The sequence below is a fragment of the Heterodontus francisci genome, chromosome 1, assembly GCF_036365525.1.
Source record: "Heterodontus francisci isolate sHetFra1 chromosome 1, sHetFra1.hap1, whole genome shotgun sequence".
NCBI lineage: Eukaryota > Metazoa > Chordata > Chondrichthyes > Heterodontiformes > Heterodontidae > Heterodontus > Heterodontus francisci.
The window spans coordinates 209,880,551-209,908,132 of record NC_090371.1 but is presented as its reverse complement, the minus strand read 5'-3'; the positions used below and the strand labels follow the sequence as shown (position 1 = coordinate 209,908,132).

The 27,582-nt window shown below is 43.9% G+C and overlaps 1 protein-coding gene across 1 annotated transcript in view; it reads right to left on the bottom strand.

Moving 5' to 3' along the window:
- The window catches only part of LOC137370988 (uncharacterized), a 184,882-nt gene extending 157,937 nt beyond the window's left edge, over nucleotides 1-26,945 (bottom strand). The window contains exons 1-3 of the mRNA XM_068032923.1: nucleotides 26,860-26,945; nucleotides 12,333-12,390; nucleotides 10,876-10,973 (exon numbers count right to left, since the gene is read on the bottom strand). Coding sequence (XP_067889024.1) covers nucleotides 10,876-10,973; nucleotides 12,333-12,389 — 155 coding nt within the window. The 5' untranslated portion in view covers nucleotide 12,390; nucleotides 26,860-26,945. The remainder of the gene's footprint in view (nucleotides 1-10,875; nucleotides 10,974-12,332; nucleotides 12,391-26,859) is intronic.
- Between the last annotated feature and the right edge of the window lie 637 nt (nucleotides 26,946-27,582).

Genomic DNA, 27,582 nt, shown 5'->3' with positions numbered 1-27,582 from the left:
TATTTTTATTATATGCCAGTTACCTGGGTTGGGGCCGACCATGACTCATGGCCCTCCTGCCTTGGGCGCTATGGCGTTGGAAGGATGAATGAGAACGGGCAGAGACTGCTTGAGTTGTGTACCTATCATAACCTCTGCATCACCAACTCGTTCTTTCACACTAAACCCTGTCACCAGGTTTCATGGAGGCACCCAAGATCACGTCGTTGGCACCAGCTAGACCTCATTGTCACAAGGCGAGCCGCCTTAAACAGTGTTCAAATCACACGCAGCTTCCACAGTGCGGACTGCGACACCGACCACTCCCTGGTGTGCAGCAAGGTTAGACTCAGACCAAAGAAGTTGCATCATTCCAAGCAGAAGGGCCACCCGCGCATCAACACGAGCAGAATTTCTCACCCACAGCGGTTACAAAAATTTCTAAATTCACTTGTAACAGCCCTTCAAAACACTCCCACAGGGGATGCTGAGACCAAGTGGGCCCACATCAGAGACGCCATCTATGAGTCAGCTTTGACCACCTACGGCAAAAGTGCGAAGAGAAATGCAGACTGGTTTCAATCTCATAATGAAGAGCTGGAACCTGTCATAGCCGCTAAGCGCATTGCACTTTTGAACTACAAGAAAGCCCCCAGCGATTTAACATCCGCAGCACTTAAAGCAGCCAGAAGTACTGCACAAAGAACAGCTAGGCGTTGCGCAAACGACTACTGGCAACACCTATGCAGTCATATTCAGCTGGCCTCAGACACCGGAAACATCAGAGGAATGTATGATGGCATGAAGAGAGCTCTTGGGCCAACTATCAAGAAGATCACCCCCCTCAAATCTAAATCGGGGGACATAATCACTGACCAACGCAAACAGATGGACCGCTGGGTTGAGCACTACCTAGAACTGTACTCCAGGGAGAATGCTGTCACTGAGACTGCCCTCAATGCAGCCCAGCCTCTACCAGTCATGGATGAGCTGGACATACAGCCAACCAAATCGGAACTCAGTGATGCCATTGATTCCCTAGCCAGCGGAAAAGCCCCCGGGAAGGACAGCATTACCCCTGAAATAATCAAGAGTGCCAAGCCTGCTATACTCTCAGCACTACATGAACTGCTATGCCTGTGCTGGGACGAGGGAGCAGTACCCCAGGACATGCGCGATGCCAACATCATCACCCTCTATAAAAACAAAGGTGACCGCGGTGACTGCAACAACTACCGTGGAATCTCCCTGCTCAGCATAGTGGGGAAAGTCTTTGCTCGAGTCGCTCTGAACAGGCTCCAGAAGCTGGCCGAGCGCGTCTACCCTGAGGCACAGTGTGGCTTTCGTGCAGAGAGATCGACCGTTGACATGCTGTTCTCCCTTCGTCAGATACAGGAGAAATACCGTGAACAACAGATGCCCCTCTACATTGCTTTCATTGATCTCACCAAAGCCTTTGACCTCGTCAGCAGACGTGGTCTCTTCAGACTACTAGAAAAGATCGGATGTCCACCAAAGCTACTAAGTATCATCACCTCATTCCATGACAATATGAAAGGCACAATTCAACATGGTGGCTCCTCATCAGAGCCCTTTCCTATCCTGAGTGGTGTGAAACAGGGCTGTGTTCTCGCACCCACACTTTTTGGGATTTTCTTCTCCCTGCTGCTTTCACATGCGTTCAAATCCTCTGAAGAAGGAATTTTCCTCCACACAAGATCAGGGGGCAGGTTGTTCAACCTTGCCCGTCTAAGAGCGAAGTCCAAAGTACGGAAAGTCCTCATCAGAGAACTCCTCTTTGCTGACGATGCTGCTTTAACATCTCACACTGAAGAATGCCTGCAGAGTCTCATCGACAGGTTTGCGTCTGCCTGCAATGAATTTGGCCTAACCATCAGCCTCAAGAAAACGAACATCATGGGGCAGGATGTCAGAAATGCTCCATCCATCAATATTGGCGACCACGCTCTGGAAGTGGTTCAAGAGTTCACCTACCTAGGCTCAACTATCACCAGTAACCTGTCTCTAGATGCAGAAATCAACAAGCGCATGGGTAAGGCTTCCACTGCTATGTCCAGACTGGCCAAGAGAGTGTGGGAAAATGGCGCACTGACACGGAACACAAAAGTCCAAGTGTATCAGGCCTGTGTCCTCAGTACCTTGCTCTACGGCAGCGAGGCCTGGACAACGTATGCCAGCCAAGAGCGACGTCTCAATTCATTCCATCTTCGCTGCCTTCGGAGAATACTTGGCATCAGGTGGCAGGACTATATCTCCAACACAGAAGTCCTTGAAGCGGCCAACACCCCCAGCTTATACACACTACTGAGTCAGCGGCGCTTGAGATGGCTTGGCCATGTGAGCCGCATGGAAGATGGCAGGATCCCCAAAGACACATTGTACAGCGAGCTCGCCACTGGTATCAGACCCACCGGCCGTCCATGTCTCCGTTATAAAGACGTCTGCAAACGCGACATGAAATCGTGTGACATTGATCACAAGTCGTGGGAGTCAGTTGCCAGCATTCGCCAGAGCTGGCGGGCAGCCATAAAGACAGGGCTAAATTGTGGCGAGTCGAAGAGACTTAGTAGTTGGCAGGAAAAAAGACAGAGGCGCAAGGGGAGAGCCAACTGTGCAACAGCCCCAACAAACAAATTTCTCTGCAGCACCTGTGGAAGAGCCTGTCACTCCAGAATTGGCCTTTATAGCCACTCCAGGCGCTGCTTCACAAACCACTGACCACCTCCAGGCGCGTATCCATTGTCTCTCGAGATAAGGAGGCCCAAAAGAAGAAAGTTACCTGGTGCACAAACAGACCAGTTATTCAACATGTGCAGCAGGATTGATACAGGGTTCTTCCACATGAATGCATTATCAGAAAATTATTTTATTATTGCTTATGTTTGTCCATCTTTCTTTGAATAGTTATTTAAAATATATTTTTAACCATATAGTGTTAGTGGTGTTTTTAAGAGAAAACTAGAGAACTGCACTGACAAAACAATACGGCACTGATACTGATCAGGTTACCTTCCTGCTATACTGTCTTTCTCACGACAAAGTATACTCAGAATTAGTCGTTCCATTTACTATCATTACAGATGGGCAACGTCCTTTAGCAATGACGATGCACAAACGAGTTTTATATTTATAAAAAATGATTTAGTGGTTTAACTGTAGTGAACAACAAACTAGTACCTGGAAACAATTCTCAGAATGAGTACAGATATCTTTCAGATTACTAAATTAAGTTTAAGAAGTCAAACATTCTGAGTAACCCCCGTACTTAAAAAATCCCAAAAAATCAAAGTTGTCAATATAGGAAGGATTATAGAAATTTATTTCCTCCATTAGAGGAGCTTGGTTGGGTGTGCAGGAATGGTGTACAGTCCCATTTGGACATTTGAGAGAAAGTCACACTGCTTCCCACTTAATTCCTTTTGTAAAAATAAGTACTTCCATCAATTATAATTGCTCTTTTGGGAGGTAATTTCCTGTGAATGATGTACTTCTGTGTACATATCTATGTTCTTGTTACAAATCTAATTAGGGTAATGTACTTTGTCTACCATTGCTGAATTTCAATGCCAGCCATTCATCTGTTATTCATAAGATTGCATAATGAATCAGTTACATTATAAACGTTAACTGCAGAAAAATTACAGAGAAGGTAAATAGAACTTTTCTACATGGGGAGTATGTCTGGATTTACAGAGGGCCATATGATAATTTGACTTGTCAATTACTTTCACATTGGCTAGTGCAGCAGTAATTGTGTACATATTTTTAAATGCAAGTGAGTCTCTGCTTGCTATTGGATTATCTCCGATATATTCCAATATGTCAAATTAAAGGTGAACATAATGAATGAACAGGTAAATTAAATTGAAGTCTTTTATTGAAGCTGACAAAAGAATAGAGGAGCATTAGATTAGAACACCTCACGCTGCCGCTGTGTTGTTAAACTGCTTGTCTGACAAAGTTTTAGATGAACAGAAATCTTCTCCAATTAAACATCAGGAAGACTGAAACCAGTCAAAGGTCCCAGCCATAAACTCCATTTCCTAGCCCCTGATTCCATCCCTCTTCCCAATTACTGTCTCAAGCTGAACCAGACTGTTTACAACCTCGGCATCCTATCCGAACCTGAGCTAAGCTTCTGAACCCATAACCTCTCCATCACAAAGACTGCTTACTTCCAACTCTGTAATATCGCCAATCCCTACCCTTGCCTTAGCCCATTGGCTGCTGAAACCCTCATCCATGCTTTTGTTCCCACTAGACTCGACTATTCCAATGCCTACCCAGCCAACCTCCATAAACTTAAGCTAATCTGAAACTCTGTTGCCCATATCCTGACTCGCACTAAATACCATTCACCAATCACTTGGGTTTACTGACCTACATTGGCTCCTGGTCCAAAAACACCTCGAATTTAAAAGTTTTATCCCTGTGTTAAAGTTCCTCCATGAACTCACTCCTCTCTATCTGTAATCCCCTACAACTTTCCAAGATCACTGTGCATCTCCCCGACTTCCTTCATCCCACCATTAATGGTCATTCCTTCACCTATAGGCCCTAAGCTCTGGAATACCCTCTCTAAACCTCTCCACTTCTCTCTTTTAGGCAGTCTTTAAAATCTACCTCTTTAACCATGCTTTTGGTCACCTGTCCTGATATTACCGGCTTTGCTTCAGTGTCAATTTTTTTGTCTGATTACACTCCTATGAAGCACCTTGGCATGTTTTACAATGTTAAAGATGCTATATTAACACAAGTTGTCGTTGTTTACAATGAGCTCATTAACCACATACAGCAAACTTAAGAGTAATTTTGGGCGGCGCAGTGGTTAGCACCGCAGCCTCACAGCTCCAGCGACCCGGATTCAATTCTGGGTACTGCCTGTGTGGAGTTTGCAAGTTCTCCCTGTGTCTGCGTGGGTTTCCTCCGGGTGCTCCGGTTTCCTCCCACATGCCAAAGACTTGCAGGTTGATAGGTAAATTGGCTATTATAAATTGCCCCTAGTATAGGTAGGTGGTAGGGAAATATAGGGACAGGTGGGGATGTGGTAGGAATATGGAATTAGTGTAGGATTAGTATAAATGGGTGGTTGATGGTCGGCACAGACTTGGTGGGCCGAAGGGCCTGTTTCAGTGCTGTATCTCTAAACTAAACTAAACTAATTTATGAGGTTATCAATCCATTATATTGTGCTTTGCCATTAAATATTACCTATTAAAAATAAACAAAGCATAATATATTGGAGGTCGTTTTCAACCTCACCGCCTGGATTGTAACCTGGCAGACCGAATTGCATGCCCACCCAATTTTTCCAGGCAATCTGTTCCTGCTCAGCAAAAATGAAAATTACACCCATTAAATCTACATTCTTTACTGGCCTAGGAAGTCTGTAGCATCTAAATGCAGACTTGGTGCAGAGTGCAATTGGTTTTGAAGTCTATATTCCATTGGATCTCGTGATTGGAAAACAAAGTTTTTAAGAAGCTAGAATAAAATGCCTTGTGTGATAACAGGATAGAACCAATTTATTGAAAAATGTATGTTTCCATTTCATAGTGACTCAGATGATGTTCTTCTGTAGGAACTTCCACACAGTGGGAGAGGTTGCAGACCTACAGGGCTGGATTTTCCTCAAGACAGTTGCAGTGTAGAGGCAGTCCCGCACACAAAATAAGTAGACAGAACTGCCGATACTCTGACCCAAAACTCTTCTGACTTTTCCACCATTTTTGCGAGAGTAGACTGGCTCCACTGCCTGCACATGAGATCTTTGCCCTAATCATAGATAGTTTATAAACTGTGCCTCTGAGATCTTGGTCTTGGACGTCTCAGCCAAGGACAGCTGTTTCTGCCCACTGTGGAGAAAGAGAGCTGTTTTCTCACCATTGTTAGCTTCTTTGGAATAGATTTTAAACACTCCACCAGCCAGCAGGAGCAGTGCATGGGGAGTGGTTGGGGAAGGGGGTTGGAGGAACTAAAATTAGCCATTCCACACTGTTCCCACCCAACAACATTTTATTTGCGCCAACTTTGAAGTTGTCCGAAGCTCCTTTTTGGGGCCTAATTTAATCCTAAAATACAATTAAGTCATCAGCACCATGATGTGAATTTTGCAACGACTCAAGGGGAGTACCAGCCAGTTCCAAATCAAGCCAAAGAAACCTGGTGGGATGCAGAGTGGCCTGAAGAGGTCAAGATAAGGAAAAATGTTATTTTTTGGTAGGATTTCTTAAGGGCGAGGAAGATCAAGAGTGCTCCTTCAGGCTGTGGAAGGAATCCTTGAGATTCTGCTATCCCAGCAACTGTTTGGAACTGCTTCGCCCAGCACTTACCATGATCATTCCCTTGAGGACCCAGTTGCAGCTGGACCCTGCCCCAATTCCCGTTCCCATCCACCGATCTTGACCTCATTCCTGCTGGGAATTCCACATAACAGACGCTTTGCAAATATTAAAATGAGGCCTAACAGTCAAAATCATCCAGGACCCACTTTCTTCATAACATTCCAGGTACACCTCCTGCTTTGGGCTTCCCACGCACCAAGCCCGCTCTCCAATTAAAGCCTTTCCCCTCTCGTCTCAGTGATGCCCTCGTCTCAAGTGTGTGTATCTGGATTCGTGCATTAGCAAGCACGGTGACACGACAGAGGGGGTGAATCAGTAAGTTCAGATCCGCGAAAGACACAAAAGTCATTTTTCTGAGCAAGGTTCTCTCTAACTGGTGAGCCAGAAGACAAACAGGAAATTACAGAATGTCTAAAAACATTTTAATTGAGTAAGCATCTCATCCCTTACTAATCTCATCCAGACATCTGACCTTCAAATTCTCCATCTCCTGCAACGTTTCCTCGTGCCTGCCCAGGAATTATAGTTTACTCCTCATGTCTTTTGAAGGGTAATGTTAGCCATTCCACCACCAATTTTTTTGAGAATATACAGACCAAGCCACCAAAGTGTGGCAAGGAGATAGAGGAGAAAACTTGCAGGCAAATTACATGAAGATGCAAGAACTATATAGAGTAGCAATAATCAGGAACTTCAATTATTCTAATATAGACTGGGAAGAGTGGGTAGCAGTGTAAAGGGCAAAGAGGGGAGGTATTCTTGAAATGTGTACAAGAGAAATTGTTTCATCATCAGCGTGTTCCCAGCCCATCAAGGAAGGAAGCAATGCTGGATCTAGTTCTGGGGAATGAAGTGAGCACATTTCAGTGGGGGAACATTTGGGTTTAGAATAGTTATGGAAAAGGACAAGGAACAAATAAAACATCAAGACACAACTAGAAGAGGGTGAATTTTCGGCTATTGAAAAGGGACCTGGCCAGCCTGATTGGAATTAAAAGCTGGTAGGCAAAATTGTAATTGAACAATGGGAGGCCTTCAAAGAGGAGATAATTTGGAAATAGAGTAGGCCCATTCCCATAAAGGTGAAAGGAAGGGTATCCAAAGCTTAAAGCTTTCTAGATGACTAAAAATATACGCTAAAAATTCGATCGCAGCTGTTTACAGGCACAGGCAGATTGTGAATCGTGTCATGCTGTGTCTCATTTGAATGAGTTCAACCTGTAGCCGAGCACAACCCACGCTGCTAGCTGGCTGCAGGCTCAACAAGGGACCTAAGAATGTGTTCCTGCTAACCTCCAGCTCCTAAAGGCAGCCTGACCCTCTTAAAGGAACGCCACACTGAATGAAGAGAGACTGCTGCTGACTGTTAGTGCTGCAACTACAGAGAAGGGAAATGGAGCACCAAGGCAAAGAGAGGGCTCTCAGGTTCACATACGCTGTGCTGGTGGTCTTAGTCACGGAGGTGAACAGGAGGAAAGAGGTCATGCTTCCACTGAGGAGCCAAGATGCCCTCAAGAATCGTCTTCAAAGGAATGGGAATAGGTGGCCAAGGTCAACTCCAGGTGTCTGGTCCCAAGGACTTGACAACAGTGGTGGAAGAAAGTTCATGAACTCACGTGGGTGATCAAGGTCAAAGGACATCATACCCACCGCACCACAAACCTCTCATGCTAGTCAATACACAACACCCCCGTCACTCACCCATCAGCAGTCCCTAGCACTCAGGACTCACGCCTAACTTTCAGATACTTCACCTCACCCCCACACATCTTCCCATGATGCCAGCTTCTCACCCACCTCTCACTGCCTCCACGTACCCCTAGCTATTCAGCTATGGCAGGCACGTCATCCAAAAACAGTGCAAAACAATCACTAGCATTCTGCCCTCTCTCTTGCAGAATAAGGCTTCCCACAATAGAAGGGAGCAAAGCCAAAATGGCAGAGGACAGGCACTCTTTCATCTGCTGAGCCTGGTGGAGGAGATGGATGTTAGCATCATGGGGCCAGCTACTACAGAGCCCCTATCATCCGGCATTGCCGAAAGCATTCAGGATGGCTGTATGTTCCTACCTTATGCCCCTTCTCATCGCACCCCACACTCATCCTGCTATCTGGTATGATGGGCAAGCTGGAGATGGTGTGGCTGTGGACCTCATGCTTTACATCTCACCATCAGCACACCACCCTCCCAACCCCAAAACTCCCTTCTGATTTTATGCCTTCAGATAACAGAGAATTGCCACCTGTTCAACCACCATTTTCGCTGGGAAAATGCTAGAATCTATTCTAAAGGATGTGATAAATGGACACTTGGATATTAATGATTTGATTGGGCATAGTCAACATGGATTTATGAACGGGAAATCATGTTTGACGAACCTGTTGGAATTTTGTGAGGATGTTAACAACAGAATTGATAAAGGGAGTCGGTTGACGTGGTATATTTGGATTTTCAAAAGGCCTTTGATAAAGTCCCCCACAGGAGGTTGGTTAGCAAAATTAAAGCACATGGGATAGGAGGTAATATACTGGCATGGATTAAGGATTGGTTAACAGGCAGAAAACAGAGAGTAAGAATAAATGGGTCATTCTCACGTTGGCAGGTTGTGACTAGTGGGGTATCGCAGGGATCAGTGCTTGGACCCCAGCTGTTCACAATATATATCAATGATTTGGATGTGGGGACCAAATGTAGTATTTCCAAGTTCACGGATGACACAAAACTAGGTGGGAACGTGTGTTGTGAGGAAGATGCAAAGTGACTTCAAGGGGATTTGGACAGACTTAGTGAGTGGGCAAGAACATGGCAAATGGAATATAATGTGGAAAAATGTGAGGCTATCCACTTTGGTAGGAGGAATAGATGTGCTGAGTATTTCTTAAATGGTAAGAGATTAGAAAGTGTAGATGTACAAAGGACCTGGGTGCCCTTGTCAATAAGTCACTGACACTAACATGCAGGTGCAGCAAGCAATTAGGAAAGCTAATGGTATGTTAGCCTTTATTGCAAGAGGATTTGAGTACAGGAGTAGTGAAGTCTTGCTTCAATTATGTAGAACCTTGGTTAGACCACACCAGGAGTACTGTGTGCAGTTTTGGTTCCCTTACCTCAGGAACAATATTACTGCCATAGAGGGAGAGCAACAAAGGTGCACCAGACTTGTTCACAGAATGATGGGACTGTCCTGTGAAGAGAGATTGGGGAAACTGGGCCTGTATTCTCTAGAGTTTCGAAGAATGAGAGATGATCTCATTGAAACCTACAAAATACTTCAAGGGTTAGACAGGGTAGATGCAGCGAAGATGTTTCCCCTGGTTGGGGAGTCTAGAACCAGGGGACACAATTTCAAAATAAGGGGGAAGCCACTTAGGACAGAGATGAGGGAAAATGTCTCTATTCAGAGGGTTGTGAATCTTTGGAATTCTCTACCCCAGAGGACTGTGGAAACTCAGTCATTGAGTATGTTTAAAGCAGAGATTGACAGATTTCTAAATACAAATGACATAAGAGGATACGAGGATAGTGTGGGAAAAAGGCATTGAAGTGGATGATTAGCCATGATCATAATGAATGGCAGGACTAAATGGCCTACTCCTGCTCCTATGTTCCACAGCTTCTCCACGAGCAAGAGATAGCACAACACCATAGCATCAACAAAGAAGCACAGTCACTTGATTGGACACACAGCCACCAGCTCAGACACTGGAACGACGCGGACTTTAGAGGCTAGTATAGAGCCGGGATTTGCACCTGGTGAATCACTGAGCACTAGTGGGCTGCAGCCAGATGAGAGGAAAAGATAGCTCATATGCCAACTCTCCCCAAGGTGAGGTCGCAAATATATTCTGCTACAGGGAATACAGATGAGGACATTGATGGGGTGGCAAACAGGAGAATGCTGATGAAGATGCACACAGAGATGCTTGTTCCAACGGCAGGCCTGCCAGACAGCCTCCTGTCACTGTCAAGGGGCTTTGAGGAGTCTGGCTCCAACATGGCAGAGAGCTTGGAGCCCATCGTTTCCACCATGAAAGTGGTGGCTAATCCATGACAGTGCTTCTGGACCCGGCTGTGTTGCATCTTTGGATGGCCACTGTCTCAGATTCCCCTGCAGCACTGGTGGAAGCCACCCAACCTCTCAGTGCTGCAGTGGTAACTCAGAAGGAGGTCGTGAGATCCATGCTTACTGCCACGCCAGTTCAGACTGCTGCCATCATGGGTGTGATCTCAGTACTCAAAGGAGCTAATCCCCTAATCAAGATAGGTTTGTGATTACTCTCAAGGTGCCGCATGTTATGTTTTGACCAGGACTGCTCCTTTCTTGCAATTAATCGTTTTAGGAATGTCTGGAAAGCATACACACTGGAAGGCGTCAATTACATGCGTTCAGGTTATATACGAATTGGACAATTTGGAAATCTGATTATCACAGAAGGAAAAGAAACTATCATCTTACAGTTAAACCTATTCCACACTATAAGAAAGATCATCTGGATAGGCAAGAAAAGAATTTAACCAGGATGGTTGTACCTGTTATGTGTTTTCTTCATCAGTTCATAGAGTTTGTGATCATAGAAAAAGCGGTCTACTTTGGTAACAAGGTTCCGAAATTCTAGCCATTTCATCATCTGAAAGATGGAGATGGTTATCAGACATTATAATGCTATTCTACTTACATTATTAAGATACAGGACTCTAGTCAAATATTGTGTTGTATTTCCAGTTCTTCATCTCATTTTGATCTTTAATACACTGAATATAAATGATTACCCCTGAAGCATTACCCCTGAAATAATCAAGAGTGCCAAGCCTGCTATACTCTCAGCACTACATGAACTGCTATGCCTGTGCTGGGGCGAGGGAGCAGTACACCAGGACATGCGCGATGCCAACATCATCACCCTCTATAAAAACAAAGGTGACCGCGGTGACTGCAACAACTACCGTGGAATCTCCCTGCTCAGCATAGTGGGGAAAGTCTTTGCTCGAGTCGCTCTGAACAGGCTCCAGAAGCTGGCCGAGCGCGTCTACCCTGAGGCACAGTGTGGCTTTCGTGCAGAGAGATCGACCGTTGACATGCTGTTCTCCCTTCGTCAGATACAGGAGAAATGCCGTGAACAACAGATGCCCCTCTACATTGCTTTCACTGATCTCACCAAAGCCTTTGACCTCGTCAGCAGACGTGGTCTCTTCAGACTACTAGAAAAGATCGGATGTCCACCAAAGCTACTAAGTATCATCACCTCATTCCATGACAATATGAAAGGCACAATTCAACATGGTGGCTCCTCATCAGAGCCCTTTCCTATCCTGAGTGGTGTGAAACAGGGCTGTGTTCTCGCACCCACACTTTTTGGGATTTTCTTCTCCCTGCTGCTTTCACATGCGTTCAAATCCTCTGAAGAAGGAATTTTCCTCCACACAAGATCAGGGGGCAGGTTATTCACTTGAATAGTTCCAGAATGAGAGATTACAGCTGCATGGACAGAATACAGAAGCTGGGATTGCTGTTTATAAAGCAGAAAAGGCTAAGAGGAGATTTGATAGAGGTGTTTAAAACACTAAAGGGTTTAGCTGGAGTAAATAAAGAGAAACTTTCCAACAGCAGAGGGTCGATAACCAGAAGGCACAGATTTATGGAGACTGGTAAGACAACCAGTGGCAGCATGAGGAAAAACTTTTTTTTACATAAAAAGTGATTATGATTTGGAATGCACTGCCTAATAGGGTGATGAATACAGATTCAATAGTCGCTTTCAAAAGGAAATTGGGTAGATACTTGAGGGAGAAAAAATTGCACGGTTATGGGGAAAAGAAGAGTGGGGGAGAAGGGCTAACTGTGATGCTCTTCGAAAGAGCCAGCAGACTCAATGCGTTGAATGACCTCCTTCCCTGTTGTACTATTCGATGATTCTATGAAGGCAATGGCTGACAACCAAAACATTGCACACCTTATATATAGTAACTGCAAGGCATTAATTTCTTACCTGCGACCGCAGTAGAGCACTTATTTTTGAATCTGTTGCATTCATTTTCCTGTTCATGCTAAAAAGCAGAAACAACCCTTTAATCTTCTTTGTGTGAATAGAATTAGATACATTTTGTTCATGAGAATATTAATTGCTTTTTGTCTAATGTTCATAAAGGAACAACTGATAAGTGCAGAATTATGGAACATTTTCCCATTTCTAGAACCACCATCTAGCAGTACAGTTAGAGGTTTTTATTGGTCAGATGCAATATAAACTTTCAAACTCTTCCAAAGTAGGTTTATAAGAACCAACACGATATAACACTGTACGTACTCTACATTATACCACTGTGCCTATGAAAATGCCCAACCCTTGAACAGCAATAGCATACATAACTTAATTTGTAAGTTTGAGAAGTACAAAAGTGTGTCAGAATGCCAAATTAATGGCAAATATATAGAAAAGTTTTGTACTGAGTGTTTTTGTCCAACGGAACCAGAGCTGGCATTCCTTTCAATTATCCTCCTTTCTCCAATGGTTGTTGTGACACGCATCACCCCATCTGTCTGCATTAAATTCCATTTAGTGCAGAGATGAAAAGACACCGTTAAAATAAATTGTACCATTCACTCCACCTTTAGCTACACAATGACAAAAACTGAAGCATTCATCTTTAAAAAGGGATCTCACCATCACTACCCTTTTTCAAGAGAACTCACAGAAGAATGAGTAATTTGAACATTTATTTGTTTGGTTCCATCCCTTCAGAACATTTTGAAGGTTTATATTGAATTAGCGATTGTTGAAATCAGAGAAGTTACTGAACCCAATGCAGCAAAGGAGTACTTCAGCAGCATGCAAACAAAGCTTCTTTCAGAGTGTCAGGCTCAATAGCACTCTAATGCAATCCCCAATACATTATCAGCACTTCATACAAAAATACTGTTTGCAGAAAAGGCCAAAATGGTTAAAAGGATGTTGCTAAAATTTTTTTGCATTAATTTGATTTTCACAGAGGAAGAGAAAGGAATCTGAATAGTAACACTCACTCCAATGTACGATGAAATGTAAAAATTAGGGACACCCAAGGTACTTGCATCAGGTGTCCTTTCTCTGCAGGTGTCCTTATTTTCAAAATGGTCATGGCATGTATAATAAACCAAATGAGGCAAATATCCCAGGATTGGCTGTATCTCCTGCAGCATTCCTCATTTCTTTTTGCCCTCGCCTGGGACTGTGTCTAATTCTGTAGCCCTGCCAGCAGGGTGTGATTTTAGTTCTATTTTTCTGTTCATTGGGTTTCTCAGTTTATTGGGTTTCCCAGTTCATTGCCATCCTGATCCTGGAATCTGCTACTTTGGCAGTCTGCACAGAGTGAATTAGCTGCAGAGGGGAGAGGTGCCTGGGAGATCCCAGCCAAATTGGAGGGATTAACGTCCTGCAGGCCCCTGTCTGTGACCCTCTCTCTCCATGTGCTGCAACTGCTAATGTTTAAGTGCTGTGGGACTGGTAGGGGGCTGTTAGCAGTTCAGCAGCACCTGACATACTAGTGGACTGAGACGTGATCCTCCAATCGCAACTTTACTTTCCTCTGTGCTCCCCAGCCGCTCGCAAGTTTTGGGTTGGGTTTTGAGTGCTTAGCTTGCATGTCGGGCCCGTTGCTCGCACTCTGACCAGAACTTTCACACTCTGCACCCGTTCTCCTCTGCTCTGCACTTAATAATGTTTTAGTGTCAGTTGTAGCTCAGTTGGTAGCACTCTCACCTCTGAGGCAGAAGGTAGTGGGTTCATGTCCCACTCCAGAGACTTGAGCACAAATGCTAAGCTGACACTCCAGCACTATACTCAGTACTGAGGTTGTGCTGCATTGCTGGAGGTGCTGTCTTTCTGATGAAACAGTAAACTGAGGCCCCGTCTACTCTCTCAGGTGGACCTAGAAGATCCCATGACACTATTTTGAAGAAGAACAATATTTTCCTTTAATCAACATCTCTTAAAAAAAAGTTATCTGGTCATTTTGACATTGCTATTTGTGGGAGCTTGCTGTGTGCATATTGGATACCATGTTTCCTACACTGTAACAGTGACTACAATTCAAAAGTACTTCATTGGCTGTAAAGCACTTTGGGACATCCTGAGGTCTTGAAAGACGCTATATAAATGCAAGTTTTTCTTCATTTTTAAATTATTAATACTTGATGGTATTTGACAAGAATAGAAAAAAATGGATTCCGCTCCCTGAATTTGGATGATGCACTGCTCGACAGACTGAAGTTTGAAGAACTACCTGGTTTGGGGAACTCTGGTTGGAGGCATTCCTAGAGTTTTGATCACATGATGTTCCTACCACATGATATCTGACCATGTGATGCATTGAGCACATGGCTATTACAAATGTTACTGCATTTATCTTACAAAAGGTTGAGGTCCCTACACTTGAGTATACTTTGCTCATGGTTTTTTACCAGCAGCTGCTGTGAGAAGTTACAAGAACTAGAAGGCAAAGAGGGGTAACCAAGAAGCTACAGCACAATATAGGAGGCAGTCTAGTACCCCTGGTGCTGTCTCTCCCGTAACCCCATATCCTTTTATGTTCCTTATTTACCTCCTTCTTGTTTATATTAACTATTGGTCGCCACCTCAATAGCCACATGTCTAATAGTGCTCAGTTTAAGAAACTTCCTCCTGCCTTCACCATTGATTCTTCCACATTTACTGGCTGCTCCTCTCTCTGTGCTGCTCCCACTCCATGTTGTTGCTGCTGCTCCTGACTCTGCAAACAACGATGGTGCCCACTACCACCTCATTCTCTTCCCCATCCTCTGCTCGAGACCCTATCTCCTGATTCCTAGTCCCCTTCTCTTCGACTCCCATAGACTATTCCCCAGTATCCAGCTCATTCCATCCCTGATTTCAGAGCCTCCCCCAATTTCAAAAACGCCCAAATGCTGAGAGCCCAAAAATATATTTCGGAGTTCCCTCCCCCATTTCAGAGATGCCCAATTGCTGAGAACCCCATTTCAAAGACCCCTAACGTTGAACCATCGCCCACGATTTCATAGTTCTCCAAATGCTGAGACACCCCATTTCAGAACCACCCCCCCCCCCCCCCCCCACATTTCAGAGATTCCTGATTTCACAGTCCCACCACAAATGCTGAGGCCACCCCCCCAATTTCAGCCTCTCTCCTGAAAGTCAACACCCACGATTCCCGACTCTCCAGACACCTCCTGACTGCGTTTCACACAGTCTCAGATCTCTGCAGCAGTGGTCAGTTGAAAGTGAGTGGGGAGGGCAGAAATGTAATGCAATAATCACCATAAAAAATTCAATGATATCTTAGGCTGCTAGAGGCAGCACCCTGGAAACCCCTGACCCACTTCAGGAGAGTACCAGTCATTCCTGGAGCGTTGGGAAACCTATGCCCAGTGTAGATTGTGTCTTTTTTGGAATGGGGAATTCTTTACCCAGCATCCAAAGTGGTAGCAAAAAAAAAAAATCTATGCCTGGGATCGCGCCATATAAGCATTCAATCCCAGAGGTTTCTGCTGCAATGGATACTAGGTAAAGAGATCCCCATTCCACAAATCTATATCCCTTTGTAGCCTCACGTCCTCTTCACAACTCACTTTCCTACCTACCTTTGTGTCATCAGCAAATTTAACAACCATACCTTCAGTTCCTTCATCCAAGTCATTTATATAAATTGTAAAAAGTTGAGGTCCTAGCACTGATCCCTGTGGCACACCACTCGTTACATCTTGCCAACCAGAAAGTGATCCATTTATGCCTTCTAGAGCATAGAGCATAGAACATTACAGCGTAGTACAGGCCCTTCAGCCCTCGATGTTGCGCCGACCTGTGAAACCATCTGACCCTACACTATTCCATTTTCATCCATATGTCTATCCAATGACCACTTAAATGCCCTTAAAGTTGGCGAGTCTACTACTGTTGCAGGCAGGGCGTTCCACGCCTCTACTACTCTCTGTGTAAAGAAACTACCTCTCACATCTGTCCTATATCTATCACCCCTCAACTTAAAGCTATGTCCCCTCGTGTTTGCCATCACCATCCGAGGAAAAAGGCTCTCACTATCCACCCTGTCCAGCCCTCTGATTATCTTATATGTCTCTATTAAGTCACCTCTTCTCCTCCTTCTCTCTAACGAAAACAACCTCAAGTCCCTCAGCCTTTCCTCGTAAGACCTTCCCTCCATACCAGGCAACATCCTAGTAAATCTCCTCTGCACCTTTTCCAAAGCTTCAACATCCTTCCTATAATGCGGTGACCAGAACTGTACGCAATACTCCAGGTGCGGCCGCACCAGAGTTCTGTACAGCTGCAGCCTTCTGTTTCCTGTTAGCTAGCCAATCATCTATCCATGCCAATATGTTACCTCCAATACCACTAACTTTTATTTTCCGCAATAAACTTTGATGTGGCACCTTATCAAATGCCTCCTGGAAATCTAAGTACAGTACATCCACCGGTTCCCCTTTAGTCACAGCACATGTCACTTCTTCAAAGCACTCCAATAAATTGGTTAAACATGATTTCTCTTTCACAAAACCATGTTGACTCTGCCGGATTACCTAGAAATTTTCTAAAGGACCTGCCATAACATCTTTAATGATAGCTTCTAACATTTCCCTATGACAGATGTTAAGCTAACTGGCCTGTAGTTTCCTGTGTTCTGTCTCCCTCCCTTTTTGATTAAGGAGTTACATTCACTATTTTCCAATCTATTGGAACCTTCCCGAACGTAGGGAATTTTGGAAAATTAAAACCAACGCATCAACTATCTCACAAGCCACTTCTTTTAAGAGCCTAGGATGAATTCCATCAGGACCCGGGGACTTGTCAGCCAGCAGCTCTAAAAATTTGCTCAGTACTACTTCCCTGGTGATTGTAATTTTCTTGAGTTCTTCCCTCCCTTCCATTTCTTGATTTACAGCTATTTCTGGAATGTTACTTGTATCATCTATAGTGAAGACCAATGCAAAATACCTGTTCAATTCATCTGCCATCTCCTTATTATCCATTATTAATTCCCCAGACTCACTTTCTATAGGACCAATGCTCACTTTGTTAACTCTTTTTTTAAATAGCTATAGGAACTCTTACTATCTGTTTTTATATTTCTAGCTAGCTTTCTCTCGTACTCTAACTTTTCCCTCCTTATTAAACTTTGTCATGCTTTGTTTTTTTTTTAATATTCTGTCCAACCTTCTGATCTGCCAGCCATCTTTGTGCAATTATATACTTTTTCTTTAAAGTTTGATATCATCTTTAGTTCACCAAGGATGGCGGGTCCTCCCCTTGTTTTTTCATTCTCATTGGAATGTACCTATTCTGTGTATTCTGAAATGTCCCCTTAAATGTCTGCCACTGCATTTCTATTGACCTACCCCTTAACCTAATTTGCCAGTTCACTTTAGCTGGCTCTGCTTTCATGCCCTCATAATTGCCCTTATGCAACTTTAAAATATTAGTCTCAGACCCACTCTTCTCTCCCTCAAACAGAACGTAAAATTCAATCACATTATGATCGCTGCTGCCCAGGGGCACCTTCACTTTGAGGTCATTAATTAATCCTATCTCATTGCACAATACCAGGTCTAGTATAGCCTGCTCTCTGGTTGGCTCCAGAATGTGCTGTTCCAAAAAACTATCCCAAAAACATTCTATGAACTCATCTAGGCTATCTTTGCACATCTGATTTTTTCCAGTCTATATGTAGATTAAAACCCCCCGATTATCACCATACATTTCTGATAAGCACCCATTATTACTTCCTTTATACCCCATCCTACCATGTTGTTACTGTTACGGGACCTGTACATCACTCCCATAAGTGATTTATTGCCTTTATCATTTCCTATCTCTACCCAAACTGCTTCTACATCCTGGCTTCCTGAACTTAGGTCATCCCTCTCTATTGTGCTAATACCATCATTAAGTAACAGAGCCACCCCTCCACTTGTTCCTAGCTTCCTGTCCATCCTAGATGTCATGTACCCTTCAATATCCAGGTCCAAATCCATGTTATCTTGCAGCCATTTCTCTGTAAAGGCTATCAGATCATAGTTATTTATTTTTATTTGCATTGTCAGTTCATCTGTTTTGTTTCGAATGCTACCTACATTCAGATACAGAGCCTTTAATTTTGTTCTTTTATTTTTGTAACCTCTAACCTTGTCTGCTGATTTACCCTTAGATTTGTACTCAATGTCCCTTCCTGTCATGGTCTGTTTATCTTTTCCTGTATCAATACCTTTCTCTCTTACCTTGTCTCTACTCTTTGATTTACCACACCTTCCCAAATTTGATTCCTTGCCCCCACTATTTAGTTTAAAACACACTCTACTTCCCTAGTTATGCGGCTCGCTAGAACACTGGTCCCAGCACTGGTTCAGGTGTAGACTGTTATATCTCGTTTCAGCCCCCACTTTCCCCAGTACTGGTGCCAGCTAGTGCCCCACGAACTGGAGTCCACTTCTACCACACCAGTCTTTGAGCCATGCATTCATTTCTCTAATCTTATTTGCGCTATGCCAATTTTCATATGGCTCAGGTAATAATTCAGAGACTATTACCTTTGAGGTTTGCTTCTCAATTTGGTGCCTAGCTCCTCATACTGTCTGTGCAGAACCTCTTTCCTTGTCCTATGTCGTTCGTACATGGAACACGACGAGTGGATCCTCCCCCTCCCACCGTAAGTTCCTCTCCAGCCCTGAGCAGATGTCCCTAATCCTGGCACTGGGCAGATAACACAGCTTTCTGGAGTCACGCACTTTGCTGCAGAGAACAGTGTCAATCCCCGTCACTATACTGTCCCCTACTACCACTATTTTCCTTTTGCTCCCCCCCGCTTGAACGGTTTCCTGTACCATGGTCAATCTGCTCATCCACACTACAACCCTCACTCTTGTCCATACAAGCTGCAAGTACCCCAAACTTGTTGTCCAATTGCAAAGGCTGAGGCTGCTCCACTCCCACCTTCCCGATCCCCTTACCTGCCCTGACTCACAGTCACACCCTACTGTCCCTGATCAAATCAGACGACCCTATCCTAAGGGGTGTGGCTGCCTTCTGGAACAAACTGCCCAGTAACTTACCCCTTCCCTGATGCATCGCATTGTCCACAGCTCGGCCTCGAGCTCATCTACTCTGAACCAAAGTTCAAGCCACAGACACTTACCCACAGACATAGTTGCCATGGATTGCCGTGGCATCTAGAAGCTCCCACATACTGCAGTCATGACACATCACTTGTCCTGCCATCTATATTGTGTCAATCAAATTAAATTTATTTTTCTTATTTTATTGTTCCCCTTCTTACTGAACTCTCTCATTTACCAAACTCCCTTCTTCACACACTGGGCACTCCAGCAGCACACAGAGACCCTTGAATTTATACTCTCTGAAAACAATGATGAATCCATTTGCTGGAGCTCAGAAACCAGTTTAAGCTAGCTACCTAATTAACTAGCTACAGCTACTCTCAGAGAGCTTGTATATCCCTGTTTAAAACTGTCAGAAACTTAACTTGCCTCTTAACTTAAAGAGTAATTTTAGTTAATTAATAAATGTATCAATGCAACAGTAGGAATGAAATAATTCTGTAGATGGACCTTTACGATATTGGCACCAAATTATGCACATTGGAGATCTGAGTTTCTAGCAGAGTTACTTGTCATCAACCATTAAGAACTTACAAATTATGCGAGAAGTTTTCTCCCAGCATTCCACCTTTCATCAGGTTAGGCAAACCATTTTGAATCAACCACATAAGAGCAATGATTAGCATTGTTTAGCACCATTATACAGGAAAATAGCTTTTTTCCCTTAAAGGAAACAAACTTTTCAACAATCATTAGTGGAAGCTTCATAGCCTAGAACCAGAAAGGAATATTTAGCTGTTGCAGTGGTGAATTTCTTTCTGCAATAGCATTAATACTCAGCTCTGGCAGATCCACAATCCACATACAGAAAGACACGCCTGGATGAGACCACCAAATGGGACAACATTGCATACAGAAGGCCAAGTAGGAATTGCATGACATAAAGAAAGCAAAATCTAGCTTTTAATTGGGTAGCAAGCAAGACTGCAGAGGTTAAGCTTTCAATATTAACTAAAGACAATGTTGTGGATTTGTTTAGCCTGGAAAGTGTGGAGCAAGTAACAGAAGTCACAAAGTGTGTACTTGACTGAAACTTCAATGTACAAAGCTGGTTTAGAGAGTCAGAAACAGAAGTCCCAGACCTGAAACCAATTTGAAGATGCATAACACTAATTACCCAATATTATGGCCACCGTGCGCACTATGGTGGGTTGGATAGGATTGTGGCATGCATCTTATAAAAGACCTCCACATCTGTACGCACATCAGAGAGACAGGAACTTTCATCTCACATTCATAATATGCTGGGCCAACATTTGGTTTCACTATGAGCTTCACTGACCCAAGGAGTAAACAACAGTTATTGTTCCAAAATACTCTAGGTTCTACAGGGGGGGGTCTACTCTCCTGGAACAGCTTGTGGTTAAAGCTAGGTTTTCTTCAAGAAATAATAGTTAAAAATCGATATAACTCCTCAGAGTTTAAATAAAATCTGTTTTTAAAAAATGAGAAAAAACCTATTAAACCATAAATCTGTGCCATAGTTTTTTTTAATAAAAAAGATACAATTGATGACTCATTCTTTGAGCCCAATAAGGATTTGGCTGTAGCAGATCCTGAATAAGCCCGCAAGCAGTTTCATGCCTTTCTAGCATTCTCCTTGAAAGCAACAATCTGAACTGCCCCAAACTTCTCTCTTATTGGCCTATCCACCCAGCATATCCACTGGACACTAAATTAACCAATCTCCTTCCCATTCCACTATCCCACCCATCACTGCCCTATGGACTCTACCAGCAGATCAACAACCACCATCCCTCTCTGCATTTCCATCCAGAATGCCTGTTCACACATCAATATGGCCCTTGCATATATGATCTTACTATGGGTGTGCATTACCCCTTACTAAAGCCTCCCTGCCTGATTATTCACCATCTACCCAGCCCAAACCACCATAGTGGCAGCATGGCCCTTCTCACGAAGTCGTGCCTTGGTTTCTCCCCTAACTCCTTCAAACATGTTCTCCGCCTTCGAGCACTTCAATTCCTTTAAAGTCTTCATTGTCTGCTACCCATGTCAGGCCAGCCCACAGGTTTTAACTCAATATATCCTCCCTCCTTTCCCCCTCAGCCTCTGCACTGAGAAACTCTTCATCCTCAATTTCAATGTCCATGTATAATACTTTTGCCCCTCTCTTCTGAATTCACTGCCCTCCTGTGTTCCCAAAACCTCTCTTTTCACATGAACTCGACCATCCATATTTATGACCACAATCTCAACCTCACCATCGCCCAAGGAATTTCTAATCATCTGATTTCAATCACTGACAAGGCCATTTTCCAACCATTTTCTTGTATTCCTCACCATCCACATCCCCCGACCCCCTTCCAACCCCACTATCTTGCAGCGTCAGCTGTGGCTCAGTTGATAGCATTCTCACCTTGAGTCAGAAGGTTGTGAGTTCAAGTCTCACTCCAGGAGTTGGAGACAAAAATCAAGACTCCAGTTCAGTACTGAGGGAGTACTGCACTATCGGAGGTGCTGTTTCTCAGATGAGACATTAAAGCTAAGGCCTCCATCTGCCCTCACAGGTGAATGTAGAAGATCCCATGGCACTATTTCGAAGAAGAGCAGGGGAGTTATCCCCTGTGGACCAATATTTACCCTGTCAATTAACATCACAAAAACAGATTATTGGGTCATTATCACATTGTTGGGGTTTGTTGTACACAAATTGGCTGCCATGTTTCCTACAACAGTGCTTATACTTCAGAAGTACTTCATTGGTTGTAAAGTGCTTTGGAATGTCTGGCGGTCATGAAGGGTGCTATAAAAATGCACGACTTTTTTTCCTCCCTGGAAAAACTCTCCCACAACTTCTAACTGTCAAGTCTTTAGCACTCAATTCACCACAACACATCTGCTGTTGTTAATTTGTTCCGCCATTTCTGCACTTCCAATTTTGATCCCATTCTGATTATTCCCCCAGTACTTTCTTTGTCAAGTTCAAGGAACATAGACTTGATGGTATCTGGCACAAAACAAACGTGGCCATCCATCGCCAGATCTGACTTGACCATAACAATCTCAGCTCGGCCACACACTCCTCCAAAACCACTCAGTACTCTAGGATAATCTGGAGAACAAAGATAACCCCTGGCTTTTTTGCTCCATCCACTAGCAACCATCTCCGTAAACGCTTCTCCCATGCCCTCACCACTAACAACAAAAAACTGGGAACTCATGGATTTTTTTTGAGGCTTACTTCGTGGTCTGCAGTGAACACCCTTGCTTCACCACTGACCACAAACTCCGGGCCAATGTTTTTTTAAACTAGCACAAAAGTTCACGGAAACTCAATTTGCATTGGTCTTAATTTGCACTTGAAATTCCTCAATCTTTTGCATTGGTTTGGGAGAATTGTGCTGGAAATACGGGTGCAACCAAGTAGAAACTCTACATGCAAGTCTAATTTGACTCTACTGTTATGTAAGTATTTTGCAATCTCTCTAGTGAGAATTTCACCTTTATCCCCATGCAGTGGTACTATAACTGTAGCATACTTTACTGCTGGGCATTCCCAGCATGGAACTGAAGTGATGTCATCAGGCTGTCCAAGCAGCCAATCGTATTACAGGATTTTCACAGACGCCCAACCAGCAAACAAAAAGCAGTAAAATAAAATCACTTAAAAAATTTACAGAAAGCAAATTAAAGATTGGGACAAATGCATTGGGTGAAGGTGAAAGTTAAAATATTTTGAAAAATGTATTAGATTGTTTTTAAAGCTAGTCTAACAATTCTACTAATTAATCATTTAACAGCACTCCAGGAATATAAAATTATTTTTTCAGGGCCAGTTTCATTGCTCATCAAATTTTATAAATCACACCTCCGTTAAAAACCCAGTTACACCTGACTGAGCAAGGTACAAGTTTTTATGGGGTTTCTGGCAGTGATGTGGGAGTGGGAAAGTTGAAATTCTTGCTGATTTCAATGATTGTCAGCTTGGGGCAGGGGGAGATCCGCAGCACAGCCTGTGGCAGAGCACTGAGTGACAGACCGCAGTTTAAGGATTTTCACACTAATCTGTGCATGCCCGACATTCTGAAGTTTCGGCCAGTTTCACAAAGGTAATGAAAGTAAATGCTGACAGTTCGCTGTCAATGCTTCCCACACCCACAAAATCTGGGCCATTATGCAGGAAGCTGGCCTGGCCCACAAAATCGGCCACACCCCCACATCTGTCTGATAAAAGGTCACAGACCTGAAACGTTAATTCTGCTTCTCTCCTCTACAAATGCTGCCTGACCTGCTGAGTATTTCCAGTACTTTCTGTTTTTATCCCAGATCTAATTAATCGCTATTGGGAGCTTCTGCTAAATGTGCCATTTGCAGGACTTTGAGGAGACACTTAAAGTTAAGTTTTTTGTTTTAGGTACATGTGCACTAATAGGCACCTTTTGAAAGTTTTTAAGTATTAGAAAATGTTTAATTTACTAAGAAACGGAGTAATGTACACCAAGGAAACTAGAAGTAATAACAAGAAATGCTGGAACCACTCAGCAGGTCTGGCAGCATCTGTGGAAAGAGAAGCAGAGTTAACGTTTCGGGTCAGTGATCCTTCTTCGGAACTGACAAATATTAAAAATGTCACAGGTTATAAGCAAGTGAGGTGGGGGTGGGGCAAGAGATAACAAAGGAGAAGGTGTAGATTGGACAAGGCCAAAAGGTCATGGAGCAAAGGCAAACAATATGTTAATGGTGTGTTGAAAGACAAAGCATTAGTACCGAAGAGGTGTTAAGGGACTGAATATTGAACAGCAGCAAGTGCAAACATGAAAAAAAGTGGGTAAGCAAACTGAACAAACTAAGATGAAATGAAATAAATGCAAAAAAAGGTTGTAAAAAATGTAAAAAAGAAAAACAACTAAAAATGAAAGTAAAATGGGGGGGCTATCATGCTCTGAAATTATTGAACTCAATGTTCAGTCCAGCAGGCTGTAGTGTGCCTAATCGGTAGATGAGATACTGTTCCTCGAGCTTGCGTTGATGTTCACTGGAACACTGTAGCAATCCCAGGACAGAGATGTGAGCATGAGAGCAGGGGGAGTGTTGAAATGACAAGCAACCGGAAGCTCAGGGTCCTGCTTGCGGAGGTGTTCCACAAAACGGTCACCCAGTCTGTGCTTGGTCTCCCCAATGTAGAGGAGACCACATTGTGAGCAGCGAATACAGTATACTACATTGAAAGAAGTACAAGTAAATCGCTGCTTCACCTGAAAGGAGTGTTTGGGGCCTTCCCTTCCCTTCCTCGACTTCTCTGTCTCCATCTCTGGGGATAGGTTGTCTACTAATATCCATTATAAGCCCACCGACTCCCACAGCTACCTCGACTACACTTCTTCACACCCTACCTCCTGTAAGGACTCCATTCCATTCTCCCAGTTTCTCCGTCTTCGACGCATCTGCCCTGATGATGCTACCTTCCATGACGGTGCTTCTGGTATGACCTTTTTCCTCAACCGAGGATTCCTCCCCCCACTGTTGTTGACAGGGCCCTCAACCGTGTCCGGCCCATTTCCCGTACCTCTGCTCTCAACCCTTCCCCTCCCTCCCAGAACCGTGACAGGGTTCCCCTTGTCCTCACTTTCCCCATCAGCCTCCATATCCAAAGGATCATCCTCCGCCATTTCCGCCACCTCCAGCGTGATGCCACTACCAAACGCATCATCCCCTCCCATCCCCTGTCAGCATTCCGAAGGGATCGTTCCTCTGCGACACCCTGGTCCACTCCTCCATTACCCCCAACACCTCGTCCCTGTCCCATGGCACCTTCCCCAGCAATCGCAGGAGGTGTAATACCTGCCCATTTACCTCCTCTCTCCTCACTATCCCAGGCCCCAAACATTCCTTTCAGGTGAAGCAGCGATTTACTTGTACTTCTTTCAATGTAGTATACTGTATTCGCTGCTCACAATGTGGTCTCCTCTACATTGGGGAGACCAAGCGCAGACTGGGTGACCGTTTTGTGGAACACCTCCGCTCAGTCCGCAAGCAGGACCCTGAGCTTCCGGTTACTTGCCATTTCAACACTCCCCCCTGCTCTCATGCTCACATCTCTGTCCTGGGATTGCTGCAGTGTTCCAGTGAACATCAACACAAGCTCGAGGAACAGCATCTCATCTACCGATTAGGCACACTGCAGCCTGCTGGACTGAACATTGAGTTCAATAATTTCAGAGCATGTCAGCCCCCCATTTTACTTTCATTTTTAGTTGTTTTTTCTTTACATTTTTTACAACCTTTTTTTGCATTTATTTCATTTCATCTTAGTTTGTTCAGTTTGCTTACCCACTTTTTTTCCATGTTTGCACTTGCTGCTGTTCAATATTCAGTCCCTTTACACCTCTTCTGTACTAATGCTTTGTCTTTCAACACACCATAAACATATTGTTTGCCTTTGCTCCATGTCTTTTTGGCCTTGTCCAATCTACACCTTCTCCTTTGTTATCTCTTGCCCCACCCCCACCTCACTTGCTTATAACCTGTGACATTTTTAATATTTGTCAGTTCCGATGAAGGGTCACTGACCCGAAACGTTAACTCTGCTTCTCTTTCCATAGATGCTGCCAGACCTGCTGAGTGGTTCCAGCATTTCTTGTTTTTATTTCAGATTTCCAGCATCCACAGTATTTTGCTTTTATTTTAAGGAAACTAGAAGGTTGGGTATATTTTTTTAAATTCATTTTCAGTTCTTTAAAAGTCGGTTACTCACAGGTGACGGACTGAACTGATTTTAATGCTTATTTTTTTTGTGATGAGTCCATTTTCAGCTCTATTGATAAAAATGTACCAGGTTACCAGTCTTAAATATATCATCGACTTTAATACATTTTTAAATTACATCTATTGCGCTGGTTCATGGAAAACATTTTACCTTCACTGACATGCAAATGAAGCAGCAGAAACGTGAGGGAAAAAAACCTCTTGAAAGCCAGCACAATTTTGAGCGCAATTTGCACCTAAAGCAGAAACTCCGATATTTTTCTCTCCTTTCTCTTTACTTCGTTTTCCACCCTATCACAGATCATCCCTTTTGTTCGTTCCTCTCCATTTTCCCTGCCCCGGTACTTGTTTAAATCCTGTTCCATCGCTAATTTCTTCCAGTTCTGACCAACGGTCACCGACCTGGAACGTTAACTGTTCCTCGCGCCACGGATGCTGCCTGACCTGCTGAGTATTTTCTGTTTTTACAAAGAAATAACAGCCACGAGCTAGTGGCACAGCTGAAATACGCACGTGTTCATATTCACGCCCCTTTTTTTTTCACGGAAAGGCAGCAATTTAAATGCTCGGATTTTGAGGTTACAACTTTTGTTTTTTTATATTGAGGTCTGCAGCGAAGTGGTTACCTGATGGGCTGTAGTGCGGCCAAATGTATTCGCCCAGTAACTCAACAAGTTGAAAGTGAATGCACGCACTGCACTAAAAGTGATTGGCGATATTGCTGAAAGTTGAAGCAGTGCCACTGCGCGAGCGCTGCTCACTCCGGGTTCCACGCCGCCTGTGCGCTCACAACCGTCGCATAGCAACCGACACGCGAACCCGCTGTCACGAGCTGATGTGCACCTCCCGCCCCCGGCTGCGCCTTCTCACTGTCCGCCCTGCAGATGGTCAATTATTATCACCCGAGAGCCAGCTGATTTGCACAGAGCTGCTGAAACTGTGCCGAGTGTCAACACCAGACCTTCCAAGCTGAGAGTGAAGACTTTCCCAAGTGTTGAAAGCTTGAGCCACAGCCAAATTGTTCAGTTTGTCGGGGCACAGTGACCTGAATGAATTGTGATACATGGGCCTGCAAACAGTAGGTTCAGTATAAACATAATATATGATACAACATCGAAACGCTGGTGAACAGTAAATAAATTTATTTAATTAATGTTCCACATAAAAACCCAGAACGATATATGCCAATAAATATGACGATCGTTACAATAACGTTTGTTTCTAAAGTCAGTCACTGGAAAAATATTTCAGAGCATAAAAATGTGCTCATTTTTGGCTATTTAACTAACTACATGCAGCTGTGAATCATACAAATATTTCCAGGGCAGAGAGATCAGTCAGGGAACTTC